The sequence below is a fragment of the Nerophis lumbriciformis genome, linkage group LG03, assembly GCF_033978685.3.
Source record: "Nerophis lumbriciformis linkage group LG03, RoL_Nlum_v2.1, whole genome shotgun sequence".
NCBI classification, from domain to species: domain Eukaryota; kingdom Metazoa; phylum Chordata; class Actinopteri; order Syngnathiformes; family Syngnathidae; genus Nerophis; species Nerophis lumbriciformis.
Genome location: NC_084550.2, coordinates 63,286,083 through 63,308,002, shown reverse-complemented (window position 1 = coordinate 63,308,002; position 21,920 = coordinate 63,286,083). Strand labels below are relative to the sequence as shown.

The 21,920-nt window shown below is 37.8% G+C and overlaps 1 protein-coding gene across 1 annotated transcript in view; it reads right to left on the bottom strand.

The window, feature by feature from the left end:
* dennd6a (DENN/MADD domain containing 6A) overlaps positions 1-21,713 on the bottom strand; it is a 74,076-nt gene extending 52,363 nt beyond the window's left edge. The window contains exons 1-3 of the mRNA XM_072912869.1: positions 21,247-21,713; positions 5,069-5,107; positions 4,915-4,957 (exon numbers count right to left, since the gene is read on the bottom strand). Of these exons, the coding sequence (XP_072768970.1) occupies positions 4,915-4,957; positions 5,069-5,107; positions 21,247-21,477 (313 nt within the window). The 5' untranslated portion in view covers positions 21,478-21,713. The remainder of the gene's footprint in view (positions 1-4,914; positions 4,958-5,068; positions 5,108-21,246) is intronic.
* Between the last annotated feature and the right edge of the window lie 207 nt (positions 21,714-21,920).

Here is a 21,920-nt window from a genome sequence, read left to right as displayed (position 1 = left end):
TGTTTATTTAATTGATATATTTGTAGATATTACTTTGTTTTTTGCTGTTTCTTTCTTTTTTGGGGGTGGGGGGGTGGTATGGTTGGGATATAAACAAAAAATATTTTGACATTTAGGGCAGACAACAGATATATGATGTACGTGAATATGATGTAATGGATAGGAATGTCTGATGCTGGATGTAAAAAATTAAAAAAAGAAAAAGAAAATATTAACATTTAATATTTTTTTCCTCCTGGTCAATATTTTCCATAGGTCATAAAAAAAGATCTAAAATTATCGATATCGATCAATATTTTAAAAAACTATTTCTGGATACAGTTTTCAGCCATATCGCCCAGCCCTCCGTGACCCTCAGGAATCGAACCGTGCGATGCCCTAAGATTCACAGCCCTAACAACATTCTTCTTCTGACAGCGATCAAACATGTTGAAGTAAGAACCTGCAAAGTTCCTCCATGCTTTGCAAGTCTTTAGGTTGCCACAAAAACAATTCTGACTCGTCCGAGTGCAGACATGTCAGCTCTACTGGACCTCTCTGCTGTTACTCAACGTTTCAGATTAGAAGAACGGTGGAAACAGGAAAGAAGACCACGAGTCGGGCCTTGAACCTACAAGCTGCCCTTGAGCACATCCTCCTCCTTAGTGTGTGTGTGTGTGTGTGTGTGCGTCCACATTGCGTGAGGACCACCCGGCCTGTCAAAGTGGCTGTCCTCGCAGGCGTCTAAGCAAAGTGCCGGTGTTGATGTGGCTGCCACTCGAGTGGGCCGCGCTGGCAAAGGCAGTCAAGTGCAAAAACTACTGTCACAACTAATTTGTGTTAATGCACAAGCAATGTTTTAAGTCACATTTTAACTTTATTACCTGTCGTACAAGTGGAACAGTCAAGTACGGTGGTACAGTTTAAGTCGAAGTCTACCTCAACTTAAGACTGCCTCGACTTAAAGGGGAACGGCACTTTTTTTGTTCGGTATTTTGCTTATCGATCACAATAATTATGAAAGACAAGAAGGCATGTCTTTTTGTTCGGATTCTAAAGATGATAAAAACGCTTGCAAGATTCAGCTAAATAGAGTCACCGTTGTAGCCTTCAAAGCCCTCAAAAACAACTTCAAAACCCTCCATTAAAAGGTTTTATATACACACTGCAAGTATATATATAATGTAGTAACAGACACCTTCATAACAATATGTAATATGTTTTATATACACATTGCAAGTGTATATATACAATGTAGTAACAGACACCTTCATAACAATATGTAATATGTACAATATACACACTGCAAGTATATATCCATCCATCCATCCATTTTCTACCGCTTATTCCCTTCCGGGTCGCGGGGGGCACTGGAGCCTATCTCAGCTACAATCGGGCGGAAGGCGGGATACACCCTGGACAAGTCGCCACTTCATCACAGGGCCAACACAGATAGACAGACAACATTCATATAAAACTTAGTAACAGACACCTTCATAACAATATGTAATATGTACAATATACACACTGCAAGTATATATATAATGTAGTAACAGACACCTTCATAACAATACGTAATATGTTTTATATACACATTGCAAGTATATATACAATGTAGTAACAGACACCTTCATAACAATATGTAATATGTACAATATACACACTGCAAGTATATATCCATCCATCCATCCATTTGCTACCGCTTATTCCCTTCCGGGTCGCGGGGGGCGCTGGAGCCAATCTCAGCTACAATCGGGCGGAAGGCGGGGTACACCCTGGACAAGTCGCCACTTCATCACAGGGCCAACACAGATAGACAGACAACATTCATATAAAACTTAGTAACAGACACCTTCATAACAATATGTAATATGTACAATATACACACTGTAAGTATATATATAATGTAGTAACAGACACCTTCATAACAATATGTAATATGTACAATATACACACTGCAGGTATATATATATATATAATGTAGTAACAGACACCTTCATAACAATATGTAATATGTTTTATCTACACACTGCAAGTATATATATAATGTAGTAACAGATACCTTCATAACAATATGTAATATGTTTTATATACACACTGCAAGTGTATATATATATATAATGTAGTAACAGACACCTTCATAACAATATGTAATGTTTTATACACACACTGCAAGTATATATATAAAACGTAGTAACAGACACCTTCATAACAATATGTAATATGTTTTATCTACACACTGCAAGTATATATATAATGTAGTAACAGATACCTTCATAACAATATGTAATAGGTTTTATATACACACTGCAAGTATATATATATAATGTAGTAACAGACACCTTCATAACAATATGTAGTGTTTTATATACACACTGCAAGTATATATACAATGTAGTAACAGACACCTCCATAACAATATGTAATATATACAATATACACACTGCAAGTATATATATAAAATGTAGTAACAGACACCTTCATAACAATATGTAATATGTACAATATACACACTGCAAGTATATATATAATGTAGTAACAGACACCTTCATAACAATATGTAATATGTAAAATATACACACTGTAAGTATATATATATAATGTAGTAACAGACACCTTCATAACAATATGTAATATGTACAATATACACACCGCAAGTATATATATAAAATGTAGTAACACACACCTTCATAACAATATGTAATATGTACAATATACACACTGCAAGTATATATATAATGTAGTAACAGACACCTTCATAACAATATGTAATATGTACAATATACACACTGCAAGTATATATATAAAATGTAGTAACAGACACCTTCATAACAATATGTAATATGTACAATATACACACTGCAAGTATATATATAATGTAGTAACAGACACCTTCATAACAATATGTAATATGTACAATATACACACTGCAAGTATATATATAAAATGTAGTAACAGACACCTTCATAACAATATGTAATATGTACAATATACACACTGCAAGTATATATATAATGTAGTAACAGACACCTTCATAACAATATGTAATATGTTTTATATACACATTGCAAGTATATATACAATGTAGTAACAGACACCTTCATAACAATATCTAATATGTTTTATACACACACTGCAAGTATATATACAGGTAAAAGCCAGTAAATTAGAATATTTTGAAAAACTTGATTTATTTCAGTAATTGCATTCAAAAGGTGTAACTTGTACATTATATTTATTCATTGCACACAGACTGATGCATTCAAATGTTTATTTCATTTAATTTTGATGATTTGAAGTGGCAACAAATGAAAATCCAAAATTCCGTGTGTCACAAAATTAGAATATTGTGTAAGGCTAATACAAAAAAAGGGATTTTTAGAAATGTTGGCCAACTGAAAAGTATGAAAATGAAAAATATGAGCATGTACAATACTCAATACTTGGTTGGAGCTCCTTTTGCCTCAATTACTGCGTTAATGCGGCGTGGCATGGAGTCGATGAGTTTCTGGCCTTCAACTCTTCTGCGTTTTTGGGTCTGGCATTCTGCATCTTCCTTTTCACAATACCCCACAGATTTTCTATGGGGCTAAGGTCAGGGGAGTTGGCGGGCCAATTTAGAACAGAAATACCATGGTCCGTAAACCAGGCACGGGTAGATTTTGCGCTGTGTGCAGGCGCCAAGTCCTGTTGGAACTTGAAATCTCCATCTCCATAGAGCAGGTCAGCAGCAGGAAGCATGAAGTGCTCTAAAACTTGCTGGTAGACGGCTGCGTTGACCCTGGATCTCAGGAAACAGAGTGGACCGACACCAGCAGATGACATGGCACCCCAAACCATCACCCAACCATGCAAATTTTGCATTTCCTTTGGAAATCGAGGTCCCAGAGTCTGGAGGAAGACAGGAGAGGCACAGGATCCACGTTGCCTGAAGTCTAGTGTAAAGTTTCCACCATCAGTGATGGTTTGGGGTGCCATGTCATCTGCTGGTGTCGGTCCACTCTGTTTCCTGAGATCCAGGGTCAACGCAGCCGTCTACCAGCAAGTTTTAGAGCACTTCATGCTTCCTGCTGCTGACCTGCTCTATGGAGATGGAGATTTCAAGTTCCAACAGGACTTGGCGCCTGCACACAGCGCAAAATCTACCCGTGCCTGGTTTACGGACCATGGTATTTCTGTTCTAAATTGGCCCGCCAACTCCCCTGACCTTAGCCCCATAGAAAATCTGTGGGGTATTGTGAAAAGGAAGATGCAGAATGCCAGACCCAAAAACGCAGAAGAGTTGAAGGCCACTATCCGAGCAACCTGGGCTCTCATAACACCTGAGCAGTGCCAGAAACTCATCGACTCCATGCCACGCCGCATTAACGCAGTAATTGAGGCAAAAGGAGCTCCAACCAAGTATTGAGTATTGTACATGCTCATATTTTTCATTTTCATACTTTTCAGTTGACCAACATTTCTAAAAATCCCTTTTTTGTATTAGCCTTAAGTAATATTCTAATTTTGTGACACACGGAATTTTGGATTTTCATTTGTTGCCACTTCAAATCATCAAAATTAAATGAAATAAACATTTGAATGCATCAGTCTGTGTGCAATGAATAAATATAATGTACAAGTTACACCTTTTGAATGCAATTACTGAAATAAATCAAGTTTTTCAAAATATTCTAATTTACTGGCTTTTACCTGTATATAAAACGTAGTAACAGACACCTTCATAACAATAAGTAATATGTACAATATACACACTGTAAGCATATTTGTGCGTAATCTCCAGCCTACACTAAATATCAACCAACGTGCTGCACAGATTGGAAACACAGGTCAAAGTGTGTTTTTAAGCTTAAGCTTGTCCTATGGTCACATGTGAAGAATCCATACGCTTCAGTACCAGCATCAGAGATTTAAAGAGGTCAAACAGGAACTTACCTGAGTTGGAGTCGGGAAAGGAAAGGTAACAAATGCTCGTTTTCTGAAATGGGACCCAGAAAATGATTTAGGTTTTCGACCTGTTCATTTAACCACACAATGGACAACTCATAGCAAATCATTTCAATGACTATACTCAATTAGTTTCACTCACCTCCTTCTCTGACAGTTTGGAATGATGTGGGTAAATAACCTGCAGGACAGACCAACACAGTTAGCTGATTAGTGTTGCATCATATACAACATAGATCAGTGTTTCTTAACCATAGGGACAATTGTTGGGTCGCCAAAAAAACATCTGTTTCTCAGCTGTGGGCCCTTAAGCGGTCCTCATTTGTGATACACTCTTCCACCACTTGTGGCAGTAATGACAACATCAAACAAACAGAAGAAGTCTGGAGCTAAAGTCATGGAGAAGTTTCTTAAGCGCAAAAATGATGACTAAAGCGGTGAAGCTGTGTTTTCATCTGCACTTTCATTTTATTGACAGTCTAGTTAAGAAACATACTCATTAATTGCATACTTGCCAACCTTGAGACCTCCGATTTCGGGAGATGTGGGGTGGGGGTGGCGGGGGGCGTGGTTAAGAGGGGAGGAGTATATTTACAGCCAGAATTCCCCAAGTCAAGTATTTCATATATATACATATATATATATATATATATATATATATATATATATATATATATATATATATATATATATACACACACATATACATATTTCTTTTATTATATATATATATATAAATATATATACATATACATATATATATTTATTTTATTTTATATATATATATATATATATATATATATATATATATATATATATATATATTTTTTTTTTTTTTTTTTTTTAATATATATATATATATATATATATATATATATATATATATAAGAAATACTTGAATTTCAGTGTTCATTTATTTACACATATACACACACATAACACTCATCTACTCATTGTTGAGTTAAGGGTTGAATTGTCCATCCTTGTTCTATTCTCTGTCACTATTTTTCTAACCATGCTGAACACCCTCTCTGATGATGCATTCGGCTTCATCTCCTTGTTGTGTGCGCAGTTGTGCACTGCACTCTCTAAAAGCCCTAGATGTTAATGTCACATATGCATGTACAGTAGATGGCAGTATTGTCCTGTTTAAGAGTGTCACAACATTGCTGTTTACGGCAGACAAACTGCTTTACGGTAGACGAAAACGTGACTGCTGTTGTTGTGTGTTGTTGCCGTGCTGGGAGGACGTTAATGAAACTGCCTAACAATAAACCTGGAGGGGGCGTGGCCTCCAGCTCCACCTGAATTTCGGGAGAAAATTTGTCCCGGGAGGTTTTCGGGAGAGGCGCTGAATTTCGGGAGTCTCCCGGAAAATCCGGGAGGGTTGGCAAGTATGTAATTGTGTTTATTTCAGCACAACATAATGGTATTGTGAATGTCTCTCTGCTGTGAGGGTTCTCCTGAGTCCAATAGATCTTTCGTGAGCCCGGTGTACAGGTTTGAGCCAGTCTTTTGTTGACATGCACAAGTCTCGTTTGCTTTTCAGCAGTATATATTTTGAGGACTTTTCAGTCTAGCGTGTCTCTGCCTTCTGGCTCTGTGCGTGTGTCTCTCTCTCCAACTCCCAACAACGTGTCTCGCCCCGGCTGCTGCTAATAAGGGCGACAGGTGATTGGATAACAAGCCCCAGCTGGGCAATCTACTCACCTGCCGCTGCCTTCGAGGCCGGTCCTTACACACCCCGCTCCGCGGCAGGCCCGCAGACCACGCCCCTCTCCACAGGTATATAAATTGATTTTTTTCGTCAGGTATTTATGAGCCCGTTCTTATAGAGTATATTTGTTTAATACTTATTTTTCTAATCAGCCTGACCTAAGCCTAAGGTTAATGTGTTAAATAAATAATAATATTAACACATGCTTTCATAACCTACTTATATGTTGTAAACTATAAGCAGGTTAGATATAATTATTGAATACGATTAAAATCAGGAGTAAGATTACTAATTCAGTATTATTATTTGAGTGGGACCCGGGCCCCTCTGTAGTGGAAAAGTTAGGCCCTGGGGTCAAAAAGGTTAAGAACTCCTGATTTAAATTATATAAATTTGGCCGACTATAGAGCTTTTAATACTATCCTTATTTTGTGATAATGCATGTTGATGACACATTCTCGCGGAGTCCTGCAAATTTGACAGCGAACCAAAGAAGCCACTTCTAAAACAGCATTTCTCACCTCCAGGGCGGCAAATAAAGTAATTTTTTTTTACAAGTTTCATCACCGGAGGACAAGGAATAGCTGAACATGCAACATTACACACCGTAGCTAACCGCAATCTAGAGCTCTTGAATGTGAACAAAGGTGGGCGGATCAATACAAACATTGACAATAACTATACCAAGTAAATGATTACCGGTAGTATATTGCAGAGGTGTGGACTCGAGTCACATGACTTGGACTCGAGTCAGACTCGAGTCATGAATTTGATGACTTTAGACTCGACTTGACAAAATGTAAAAAGACTTGCAACTCGACTTAGACTTTAACATCAATGACTTGTGACTTCACTTGGACTTGAGCCTTTTGAATTGACATGACTTGACATGACTTGCTACTTTCCCCAAAACCCAAAGATGAAAAAGTTATTCGGGAGCGCTCCGTATTTTTCATTGTGTACTTGTCTATCAGCGTTGCGTGTGTCAGCTGGTGTGGTCTCAGTACAACAGCCAATCAAATTAGATCTACTTTGTTTTCATCACACAGCATTCATCCAATCAAATTGCAGGACAACCAACGAAGAAGACATGTCCAAACCACACGCCAGTGAACAAAAAATGATACCTAAAATAATTTCGTTTGGGTATAAAAATTACGAGGTGGTCAACACAAAACGGTTTGCAGTATGCAACACATGCTGTTCGAAAATTACTGATGGAGAGGCAACAACTTCCAACTTCGTCCGGCATTTGAAGTTGCACAAAGAACGGTAAGTTTTCAATGTAAGATAACGTTTATTGGCTAAGTAACGTGACTTTTATTTGCTGTGTAGTTAAATCAATGAGGCTGTAAACTCACTGCTAACGTTATAACGTTATTGCAAACACGGGAATCTGTTGCAGTTCACTACCTTATTCATACTTTTTGTTCAGTGATTTTTTTAAGCAGGGTTACGTTAGTCAATATATCACACGTAACGTTAGACGGCGGTCAGCAGCACCGCGTATTTTAGCCACCTAAAAAAAGACAAAAATAGTCAAATAAAGGTCAGTTAAAATGTATACTATATTATGAATATGTGTACCGTTTTAGCTAGCTTTCTGACATACTGTTGGTTGTTTGCCTCAGTGGTCCCCAACCACCGGGCCGCGGCCCAGTACTGGTCCGTGGATCGATTGGTATCGGGCCGCACAAGAAATCTTTTTTTTTTTTTTTTTTTTTTAATTAAATCAACATAAAAAACACAAGATACACTTACAAGTAGTGCACCAACCCAAAACAACTCTCTCCCCCCTTTTGTTCTGGGCATTGAACATGAAGACTCTTCCTTCACTGTTCCGAGTGGCCATGAGAGTCTTGGCAGTGCCTGCCTCCAGTGCTCCAGTGGAGCGAGTTTTCAGCCATGGTGGCATCATACTACGCCCCCATCGTGCACAAATGACTGACAGACTCTTGGCTAATTTGGTCTTTTGTAAATGCAATGCAGCATAGGGCCCTGACATATAAAAAGTACAACTTTTTTGTTATGTTCACGTATATGTCATGTTTTTTCAATGTTAACACTTTTGTACAAATAAGTACATTTGCACTTTATTTTTCAATGTGTTTGTTCTGTAAAGGAATGAGTTAATGTTTAAAATGACTGGTTAATAGTGCTATTATAAAGTGCAATGTCAGCACAATTTTCTTTCCTGCAATTTAAAATGCACTTGTTTTAATAAATAAATACAGCGTTTGAAAAGCATACACAATCTGTGTTAATATATTAGTCTGTGGTTAAAAGGACTTGAAAGGACTCGAAACTCAAAATGTAGGACTTAGGACTTGACTTGAGACTTTCCAGTCTTGACTTTGGACTTGACTCGGGGCTTGCCTGTCTTGACTCGGGACTTGACTCGGACTTGAGGGCAAAGACTTGAGACTTACTTGTGACTTGCAAAACAATGACTTGGTCCCACCTCTGGTATATTGATACTACAGTGTTTAGATCAGGGGTGTCCAAACTACGGCCCGCCGACATCTTCAATTTGGTCCGCGAGACATCATTAGTTTAATAGGGAAAGGAATCTTACCCATAAGAAGACTGCATTCATTTTAATAGTCTGACATTTTTAATGCTGCTCATATGTCGCCATCTAATGGTCAACGCGAGTAATTCATGTCAATTACCTTTAATTATACGCTGATCAGGCATATACACAGCATTCACTTATATGACCCAATGCAAACAACCTTACCTAGTCATGATTAGGGATGTCCCGATCCAGGTTTTTGCACTTCCGATCCGATACCGATATTGTTTTTGCACTTCCGATCCGATACCGATACTGACCGATACCGATACTGACCGATAATGGCCTATCCGAGCATGTATTAAAGTTTAAAGTTATTTAGCCTACTTAGTTGTCAGAATCATGTTGAAAAGGGTTTTAGTACTCTTGATAACAACTAGCCAGCTGAATTAGGGGAGTTTGAATAATACACAATGGTTGGTAACAAGAAACTGACCTGTTTATTCAAGGATAAACACAAAATAGACAAAATTATACATGACAAACAGAAATGGCATCATTGAACTAGGGCTGGGCGATATGGCCTTTTTTTAATATTGCGATATTTTAAGGCCATATTGCGATACACAATATATATCTCGATATTTTGCCTTAGCCTTGAATGAACACTTGATGCATATAATCACAGCAGTATGATGATTCTGTGTGTTTTGATTGATTGATTGAGACTTTTATTACCGGTAGTAGGTTGCACAGTGAAGTACATATTCCGTACAATTGACCACTAAATGGTAACACCCCAATAAGTTTTTCAACTTGTTTAAGTCGGGTTCCACTTAAATTGATTCATGATACAGATATATACTATCAGATATATACTATCATCATAATACAGTCATCACATTGAATTATTTACATTATTTATAATCCAGGGTGTGGAGGGGGGCGCCGGATGTAAGTGTCAAAAAGACAGCCAAAAGAGTTTGATATGAGAATAAATCTAAAGTTAAAATATAGGGTAGAAATGCACCCATTTGCAGGAAATGTAGTCTTGATTTTCAAAATTTTCTTTCAAGGCTTGCATGTCTACATTAAAACATTCTTCTTCATACTGCATTAATATATGCTACTTTTAAACTTTCATGCAGAGAAGGAAATCACAACTAAAAAAATCACTAATTTTTTCATACGGTGTTGATCTGGAAATTTTTGCCTCGGCATTTTGATGGTGTGGACGTGTGGCACCGAATGGAGATAAGCGTCTCGACAGACGTTACAATATTTGAACAATGATGACGAAAACTGTTTTCTCTGTTGTGTTGGTGTGTCGAAAATTGTTATGCGCTTATTTTTTTTATTTGATTTTGTGCGTGGTATATAATTGCTATGCGCAGAGGACGCTTAAACAGTGCGCAATTGCACAAGCGCGCACCTTAGAGAGAACGTTGGTCACACGGCTGCGCTAGCATCACAGCTAACGTTAGCCATGCTGCTACCTCTCTGCTCGGGGAGGACGTATACGTATGTGACGTATGACGTGACAGTATGTGACGTATGACGTGACAGTATGTGACGTATGTCGTGACAGTATGTGACGTGTGTAAGAAGGTGCACTTGCTGTCTGTGAGAGGGAGACACAGGAAAGAGTGAGAAGAGCCTGTCATGTAATGCCAGCAGCTAAAAGCAACTGCGTGAGAATCCACAGACGTGTGGATGTGTTGAAGGTGTGCTGGAAAATGCGGAACGGAAATTATAGGGAGCAGCAGAAAAGTGGAATGTATTATTTAAATAGGTGCGTTGGAAAACACGGAGCGGAGCTTTTTTTTAACTGGATCTGGATCGGCATTTTCCCATGCCTTGCCGATACGCATTTTTTTGCAAATATCGGCGGCCGATCCGATCCAAATATCGGATCGGAACATCCCTAGTCATGATGCAAAAAACTAAATCAATAATCCTACCAATACAAAATGTCAACAGACACGGTCACACGTACAACCTGCTCACTGAACGTTGTGGACATTATAAAAAACGCCCATGCACCATAAAAAAACAAAACTAAATTACACCCATTTAAATCCATTACAAAGCCTGATGGGAAAAATGCAAAATTCTCTCCGCACTTATTCATGTTTGGCGAAATTTAGCTGCTTGATATTTCTGATCGATTACAAAACTTTCAGAAGGTTGTCACGGACGTAAACAATGTAGAAGTCAAACTTTCACATACTCTTAATATCCATTATATGAATTATTAATTATATATCCATTACAGACATATAATACGTACACATATATTTGTATAGACTATTTGAATATAGTTACTTTACATGAAGTCTGCTTTCGGTGCCAGTTCTATGATTAATAAAATCGATAAAATAGATAAACAGCTCTGATAAATGTCTGTATTACTTAAAAGAAAACTAGTTTTGTTTAATAAAATTCTACCCAAACATTTAATAAAGTCAAATAGAAATAATGCAACAAGAGAAGTATCCAACACTTATATTTTCTAAAGTAAATGTGTCCAGCAGATATAGATCATTGACATCAACTATATGATTTGTCTGAGTGGCTGGACAGGACAGAACAACAACAAAAAAATGTAATTCTTTTTTTTCCTTGTCCTGTCCAGCATCTCAGGCAAATCATATTGCAGATGTAGATTATCTATATCTGCTGCACACAATTACATTAGAAAAGAGAAGTGTGGGATACTTCTCTTGTTGCCTTATTTCTATTTGACTTTATTAAATGCATTTATATTATTATTTGGTGCAGCCGGGCCGGAGCAGGAGGGGATAGAAAGAGAAAAAAAGGAAGACAGAGGGGGAAATTGCGGGGACAAGAGGGGGATAAGATAAAGAGACAACAACAACAACAAAAACAAACACAACAATACCAATAACAACAACAATAGAGCAACATCAGCAAATAGGATATGTACAAATATGGTAGTAAAAGCATACTTGCCAACCCTCCCGGATTTTCCGGGAGACTCCCGAAATTCAGCGCCTCTCCCGAAAACCTCCCGGGACAAATTTTCTCCCGAAAATCTCCCGAAATTCAGGCGGAGCTGGAGGCCACGACCCTCCAGGTTTATTGTTAGGCAGTTTCATTAACGTCCTCCCAGCACGGCAACAACACACAACAACAGCAGTCACATTTTCGTCTACCGTAAAGCAGTTTGTCTGCCGTAAACAGCAATGTTGTGACATTCTTAAACAGGACAATACTGCCATCTACTGTACATGCATATGTGACAATAACATCTACGGCTTTTAGAGAGTGCAGTGCACAACTGCGCACACAACAAGGAGACGAAGCAGAATGCATCATCAGAGAGGGTGTTCAGCACGGTTAGAAAAATAGTGACAGAGAATAGAACAAGGATGGACAATTCAACCCTTAACTCAACAATGAGTAGATGAGTGTTGTGTGTGTATATGTGTAAATAAATGAACACTGAAATTCAAGTATTTTTTATATATATATATATATATATATACATATATATAATAAAATAAATACATATATATATATATATATATATATATATATATATATATATATAGAATTCACTGAAAGTCAAGTATTTCTTATATATATATATATATATATATATATATATGAAATACTTGACTTGGGGAATTCTAGCTGTAAATATACTCCTCCCCTCTTAACCACGCCCCCCCGCCCCACCTCCGACCACGCCCCCAGCCACCCCCACCTCCCGAAATCGGAGGTCTCAAGGTTGGCAAGTATGAGTAAAAGTGATAGCAAAGAAGCAATTATTGAAATAAATAATAATACAGAAATGACAATGAACATTATTATTACACTATAATTTGACCAATACAAATACCAATAGAAATAGCACTATTGATAATGAATAATAATAATTTACCTCTATTATCAACAATACAGTTCTTCAAATGCAACAATATATATATATGTAATGATAACTTGAAATACAAAAGAAAACAGATAAATGGAGGGGAAGAAAGAGAAGCGAACTATAGTAACAATAGGTTAAAAATGTAATTCAATTTTTGAATCGATTAAGAATCGTTAGAAATAAGAATCGCGATTCATTGGAAATTTAAAAAAAACATTTTGACACCCCTGAAACCTAAGCATTTTGGGGGGGATAACCATGCACAACATGACTCAAACCAAACATGGTGAGGTTGGGTTTCAGTTTTACGCTCATAAAATATGCAACAGTATTCCTAAAGCTGTGAGACAGGCCTCTACATGAGCACTTGTTAAATCCAGCACTTTTAATTGTGCATATGACAATTAAATGTATTTCATCTACACTCTTTGATATTTTATGTTTTCCATTTTTATCATTATTGTCATTTTTGTTTTGCCTTCTTGTCATTTTCTGTGCAGCTCTTTGAATTGCCTTGTCTACTTTAATGTATATCAAACAGAACAATGCTTGTCAACGTGTCATTATTCCATTTGATTAAACGCACATTTTCCAGCACTTTACTGAGACTAACGCATTTATTAGCTTAATACTCCATGCAGATCTGATGGCTCTTGTCCTGCTTCTCCTCTCATCGTCCTGCAGACTAGTGGCCTAATCGCTTACCGTGTTGAACATATTTGCTATTTGAGGAAATGCTGAATTTAGACGTTTTAATAGCTGCAGGGTTTCCCCTAAGCCAGGGGTCGGCAACCTTTACCAGTCAAAGAGCCATTTTGACCAGTTTCACAAATTAAAGAAAACAATGGGAGCCACAAAATGTTTATGAAATTTAAAATGAAATAACACTGCATACAAAGTTTTTTTTTTTTGCTTTGTGCTATGTAGTAGTGATGGGTCCGGCAACACCGATGCATCGGCGCATGCGTCGAGCTCATAGAGCAAAACCCTGTGTCGGTGCGCGTACCGCTTTTAGAAAGTCACGTGACCGATCATGAGCTGTTTTGGTCACGTGACCGATACGCGAGCTGTGTCGCACTGACGCCTCCTCTGTGCCCTGTGAGCGGGTCTTTTCTACAGCCGGAGAAATAATAACTAAGAAGAGAAATCGTCTAAAATGTAATATGTCAGAAAAACTTTTTTTTTTCTTTTTTTTTTTTTTTTTATAAAAATGTGTAAAAAAATAAAATACAAAAAATTCCCAGTCCACAATCATCCACAACACGTTCTCTTAGATTTCCATGTTATGATACATGTTCACATTATTTATTGACTGTATCTAAAAAAGATTAAAATATATTTTTATTTAAATGAAGATATGAAATAATCCTAAATGAAATACAATGACTTGGTTTATATTATTGTATATACTAGGGCAGGGGTCACCAACGCGGTGCCCGCGGGCACCAGGTAGCCCGTAAGGACCAGATCAGTCGCCCGCTGGCCTGTTCTAAAAATAGCTCAAAGAGCAGCACTTACCAGTGAGATGCCTCTATTTTTTAAATGTCATTTATTTACTAGCAAGCTGGTCTCGCTTTGCTTGACATTTTAATTCTAAAAGAGACAAAATTCAAATAGAATTTGAAAATCCATGAAAATATTTTAAAGACTTGGTCTTCACTTGTTTAAATACATTCATTTATTTTTTTACTTTGCTTCTTATTACTTTTAGAAATACAATTTTAGAAAAAAAATACAACCTTAAAAATGATTTTAGGATTTTTAAACACATATACCTTTTTACCTTTTAAATTTCTTCCTCTTCTTTCCTGACAATTTAAATCAATGTTCAAGTAAATTTATTTATTTTTTATTGTAAAGAATAATAAATATTTTATGTTCTGTTTTTTTCGACGAAGAATATTTGTGAAACATTTCTTCAAACTTACTATGATTAAAATTCAAAAAAATTATTCTGGCAAATCTAGAAAATCTGTAGAATCAAATTTAAATCTTATTTCAAAGTATTTTGAATTTCTTTTAAAATTTTTGTTCTGGAAAATCTAGAAGAAATACTGATTTGTCTTTGTTAGAAATAAAGCTTGGTCCAATTTGTTAAATATTCTATTTTCGTGTTTTCTCCTCTTTTAAACCGTTCAATTAAGTGTTTTTTTCATCATTTATTCTCTACAAAAAACCTTCCGTAAAAGGGAAAAAAAATGTACGACGGAATGACAGACAGAAATACCCATTTTTTTTATATATATAAATGTATTTATTTAGCTATTCTTGTTTAAATCACACTTACGTGTAACTTACAAATGACAATATATTTATTTATTTAAGTTGGGGTTGATGTGTGAGGGAGCAGGGTTGGGGTGGGGGCGGGGTTTGGTGGTAGCAGGGGTGTATAATGTAGCCCGGAAGACTCAGGGCTGCATGGGATTCTGGGTATTTGTTTTGTTGTGTTTTTGTTGTGTTAAGGTGCAGATGTTCTCCCAAAATGTGTTTGTCATTCTTGTTTGGTTTTGGTTCAAAGTGTGGCGCATTATTAGTAAGAGTGTTAAAGTTGTTCTATATGGCCACCATCAGTGTAACCTGTGGGGCTGTTGACCAAGTATGACTTGCTGTCACGTACGTGTGCAAGCAGAAGATGCATACTGTATAACAAGGGGCTGGGCTGGCACGCTGTTAATACAGATTGTAGAGGGCGCTAAATACTGTACACTTATGGCACGCCCTTATTATAATTGTAAGGGTGAAAATCGGAGAATATTAATCCCGGGAGTTTCCTGCGAGAGGCACTGAAATCCGGAAGTTTCCCGGGAAAATCGGGGGGGTCGGCAAGAAAGCTGCTGAGCCGCATCAGAGTGATCAAAGAGCCGCATGCGGCTCCGGAGCCGCGGGTTGCCGACCCCTGCCCTAAGTGTAAGTCAGGGGTGCTCATTACGTTGATCGCGATCTACCGGTCGATCTCGGAGGGTGTGTCAGTCGATCACCAGCCAGGCATTAAAAAAATAGTCCTAAAAATGAGCGATTATAAATCTTCACTATGACGTCACTTTCGTCACTTGATTGACATTCACGGCCCCCGAGGGTCTTCTGAGATGACGCTGGCTGCTGCCAGCTCATTAAAATTACCGACTGGAAGGCGAGAAACACTTTATTTCAACAGACTCTGGCGCCGTACCTGTCGTCAAAACTCCAAAGACCGACTGCACAGTTGCACAATAAAAGCTCTGCTTCATCCTGCCTGCGCTACCAAAATAAGAGTCTCAGAAAGCTGGCGTGCACAAGCTAGCAAGCTACGGAGTTTGCCGACAATGTATTTCTTGTAAAGTGTATACAAAGGAGTACGGAAGCTGGACAAATAAGATGCCAAAAACCAACCACTTTCATGTTGTATTGGACAGAAAGGAGGACTTTTTTTCTCCTCCATTCGAAAATGCGGACATTATCATCACCACTGTCTGATTCCAATCAATGCAAGTTATCACAATCAGGTAATACACCAACTTATATTCTTGTCTTCATGAAAGAAAGGAATCTATATGTGTTAAACATGCTTGTATTATCTTTAACCACCTTTAACTTGTTAACAATATTAACTATATGTGTTAAACATGCTTGTATTATCTTTAACCACCTTTAAGTTGTTAACAATATTAACTACCGGTATATGTGTTAAACATGCTTGTATTATCTTTAACCACCTTTAAGTTGTTAACGATATTAACTATTTGTGTTAAACATGCTTGTATTATTTTTAACCACCTTTAACTTGTTAACAATATTAACTCTATGTGTTAAACATGCTTGCATTATCTTTAAACACCTTTAATGTATTAACAATATTAACTATATGTGTTAAACATGCTTGCATTATCTTTAAACACCTTTAACTTGTTAACAATATTAACTATATGTATTAAACATACTTGTATCATTAAACACCTTTAATGTATTAACAATATTAACTATATGTGTTAAACATGCTTGCATTATCATTAAACACCTTTAACTTGTTAACAAAAACATATATTTCATAAATAAGTAAATATAAATTATATATATGAATGAGGTAGATCCCCACGACTTGATCAATTGAAAAGTAGCTCGCCTGCAGAAAAAGTGTGAGCACCCCTGGTGTAAGTGATCGTGGCGGCCCACAAAATAAAAGTCACCACACTTCAAAGAGGGTTTTTTACGTGTAAACAAATGAAAATAATAGGATGTATGAATGGATATACAGCCTCTTATTTAAGCACTATTGACTTAGTAGTGATGCACCAAAAATGTGGCAGCCAAAGACAAGCAACAGAAGTAAAGAGTCTCTAAATATGAGTACAGTCTCCAATAACACCCGAAAAAGATGCTAGATTAGTTGCTAATTGTTTATAATAAAGAAAAAGTCACTAAAAGGATTGGAGAAAGTACATTGTACAATAAGCAGCAATAATTAAAAAATAGAGCAAAATGATATAACATAAAAATATATATGTTACTTATTACTAAGGCTGCAACAACTAATCGATTAAATTCGATTATAAAAATAGTTGGCAATTGATTTAGTCATCGATTCGTTGGATCTATGCTATGCGCATGCGCTGAGGCTACGTTTTTTTGTTTTTTTTAAAGGGGAACATTATCACCAGACCTATGTAAGCGTCAATATATACCTTGATGTTGCAGAAAAAAGACGATATATTTTTTTAACCGATTTCCGAACTCTAAATGGGTGAATTTTGGTGAAATTAAACGCCTTTCTAATATTCGCTCTCGGAGCGATGACGTCACGACGTGGCGTCACATCGGGAAGCAATCCGCCATTTTCTCAAACACCGAGTCAAATCAGCTCTGTTATTTTCCGTTTTTTCGACTGTTTTCCGTAACTTGGAGACATCATGCCTCGTCGGTGTGTTGTCGGAGGGTGTAACAACACGAACAGGGACGGATTCAAGTTGCACCAGTGGCCCAAAGATGCGAAAGTGGCAAGAAATTGGACGTTAGTTCCGCACACTTTACCGACGAAAGCTATGCTACGACAGAGATGGCAAGAATGTGTGGATATCCTGCGACACTCAAAGCAGATGCATTTCCAACGATAAAGTCAAAGAAATCTGCCGCCAGACCCCCATTGAATCTGCCGGAGTGTGTGAGCAATTCAGGGACAAAGGACCTCGGTAGCACGGCAAGCAATGGCGGCAGTTTGTTCCCGCAGACGAGCGAGCTAAACCCCCTATCGACCCTAGCTTCCCTGGCCTGCTGACATCAACTCCAAAACTGGACAGATCAGCTTTCAGGAAAAGAGCGCGGATGAGGGTATGTCTACAGAATATATTAATTGATGAAAATTGGGCACTCTCAAAGTGCATGTTGTTGCCAAATGTATTTCATATGCTGTAAACCTAGTTCATAGTTGTTAGTTTCCTTTAATGCCAAACAAACACATACCAATCGTTGGTTAGAAGGCGATCGCCGAATTCGTCCTCGCTTTCTCCCGTGTCGCTGGCTGTCGTGTCGTTTTCGTCGGTTTCGCTTGCATACGGTTCAAACCGATATGGCTCAATAGCTTCAGTTTCTTCTTCAATTTCCTTTTCGCTACCTGCCTCCACACTACAACCATCCGTTTCAATACATGCGTAATCTGTTGAATCGCTTAAGCCGCTGAAATCCGAGTCTGAATCCGAGCTAATGTCGCTATAGCTTGCTGTTCTATGCGCCATGTTTGTTTGTATTGGCTTCACTATGTGACGTCACAGGAAAATGGACGGGTGTATATAACGATGGTTAAAATCAGGCACTTTGAAGCTTTTTTTAGGGATATTGCATGATGGGTAAAATTTTGAAAAAAACTTCGAAAAATAAAATAAGCCACTGGGAACTGATTTTTAATGGTTTTAACCCTTCTGAAATTGTGATAATGTTCCCCTTTAAGAACACTTTTTACCCGAGAGCAAGACGACAATAATGACTGTGCATGTGAGCTGTGTGCTTGCTATTTTTATGTATTTATCTATGTTCTTATGGTTTTATGTGTTATGAATTTGCACTAAATTAGTTTTGCTTACAATTTCGTTGAACAATGTACAATGACAATAAAGATATATTCTATTCTAGATTTGAGTGACGCTTTAGTATAACGTTATGAAGGTACTGGAATATTTCATGCTATTATTCAGAGGCAGTCTAAAATGAATCCTTTATTATTCACAACAGAAACGTGTTACAATATCTGATTCAGTTCTGATCTGATGAGTTACATTTCTGTGTTATTATTGGTGTATGCTGCACCCCCAATGTCCATTTATTTCATTTAGCTTGTTTTTTTTAATGTGGTGACGTATTTGCCTTTTACGTCAGAAATTATTAATTCAATCAACTAGGTATGTATTGAGTTACATGTAAATTATGCTACTGTGTATGTTCATTATATGGTTTCTCTCATTTCAGAAAGAAACAAGCCAGCATTAGTGACTTGGTACAAAGGAAGGTGTGCACACCACAGCGAGCGGCTGCATTGACTGATGGTGGCACTAACTCTTCCGGGACGCTACAAAGTGTGTGTGTGTGTGTGTGTGAGTTAGTGCTGCAAAGGATTCTGGGTATTTGTTCTGTTGTGTTTATGTTATGTTACTGTGCGGATGTTCTCCCGAAATGTGTTTGTCATTCTTGTTTGGTGTGGATTCACACTGTGGCGTGTATTTCTAACAATGTTAAAGTTGCTTATATGGCCACTCTCAGTGTAAACTGTATCGCTGTTGATGAAGTATGCGTTACATTTACGTGTGTGCGTACAGAAGCTGCTCATATCTTGTGACTGGGCGGGCACGTTGTTAGAAGGGATGAAAAGCGGACGTGACGACAGCTCGTAGAGGACGTTAAAAGCAGTGCCTGTAAGGCACGCCCCCAAGACTGTGGAATACGAGATATAATGACCGATGAACACCTTTGTTCGATAATGAGGGTTGCCTCAGCTCAAAGCCTGAGCCCCGACATTAATGAACTAGCATCCAAGAAAAGATGGCAGGTATCTGGCTTGGGCACATCAGATTAGATCAGTGTGTTGCAAACTGAGCAGTTTAAAGTCCTGAATGGTTGGTTTATTCATTATTTTATTTTCAAATTTATTAGCCTGTGGAAAAAGTTAATGTTGATATTTACCTCAGAAGGCTGCAAATAGAAAAGAGGCATTCAATTTTTATTTAAATTGTATTTGATATGCCATTGATGTTTTTTAATTATTATTATTTGAAACTGGATTTTGCATGTCACTATAAAGTTATATAAGCCTTGCTTGTTCAATATTTAATGCAAAACTTGTTTGGGTCCCTATTAAAAGGTTAATTTGTTCCACCTTGGCCCGCGACTTTGTTCAGTTTTAAATTTTGGCCCACTCCGTATTTGAGTTTGACACCCCTGCACTAGAGGAAAGACATTCAGCGTCTAACATTGCAGAATGGTTGGAATAGGTAGTAGCCAGGTTTAAAATTCCCCCAAGCAAAATTATTGCTATTATGCATGACAATGGTGCATTTTATAAAAATAAAAAAAAAACATTTTTGTAACATTTTCCTTGTTTTATTTGGCAAGTTGAAAGAACATGGTGCCAGTATGCTGGGTTTTTTTTCCAATAAAATACTGGAACGGATAGAAATGTAGTTTGTCTCTTTTATCCGATTATTAATCGATTAACCGAAGTAATAATCGAAAGATTGATCGATTATCAAATTAGTTGTTAGTTGCAGCCCTAATTGAAATGAATGGGACATTTTTCCAAGTTGCACAATTCCCACATTTTTCAACCTATTCAAACATTGAAACTATTCTTACATTCATACTACATTCTGTCAGCATTTCACTTCTACTTCAGCATTAGAGCATTCACACACAATTCCTCCAGGAATTGCCTCTTCTAGTTATTATTTATTTGCTTATATGTGAATGTTGCATATTATAAATAAAGGTTTATAAAAAAAATGAACAAAAAAACAATTAAAAACTAAAGAAACACTGGTATATCCATCCATTTTATACCGCGTGTCCCTTTTGGGGTGGCGGGGGTATATTTAACTGTTAATAAGCAATAAGTGAACAGCTTAAAGGGGCAGTAGGGTCTCTAGTCCGGGAAATAGCCGGATCCCCAAATATAGAGAAACTTTTAGAGCCATGTTGTTCTGGACTTTTCCGACCTAAGCGGGTCTCCCTCACCTCCACAGCCTGTCCCAGCTCCAGGTCGAAGCCCACCACGCAGATGCAGTGCAGCCAGGCCGAGAAGCGGTCCCAGGGCAGCAGCACGGTCCCCGCCGGCTCCTCGTCGCCCCCAGGCCCGGCTGGCAGCGTCATCTCCTCGGCCGGTGAGACACTACTAGCGTCGTTGTCGTCCACATCCTCCGGCTCTTCCACCGGCTCCCCGAGCTCCTGCGGGCCTTGCAGAGCCATGCCGACGGCCCGACGCGGACACCCGAGAGAATGTTGTTGTTGTTGTTGTTTCCTCCTACCAAAGTCTGCTGATGTTTGTGATGTCCGCTCGTGCAGCACTTAGCGACTTAGCTAGCACTTAGCAACTTAGCTCGCCGAAGATGCAGGAGACGTCCGAGAGTGGGAGCGACGTACGGACATGACGTCATCACGTAACTTCTGAGTTGCGTTCAAGACAAAATTGGAAATTCTACAACACCTGCCCAGTGTTGTCACCCTTTTGGGAAGAGGTCAACAATATGATGACATTACTATTATGCTTTATATCATTTATTTAAACAGTTTTAACAATTAACTTTTTTTTTTTTAGGGTTAGGGTTAGGGTTAGGGTTAGGGTTAGGATTAGGGTTAGGGTTAGGGTTAGGGTTAAGGCTAGGGTTAGGGTTAGGGTTAGGGTTAAGATT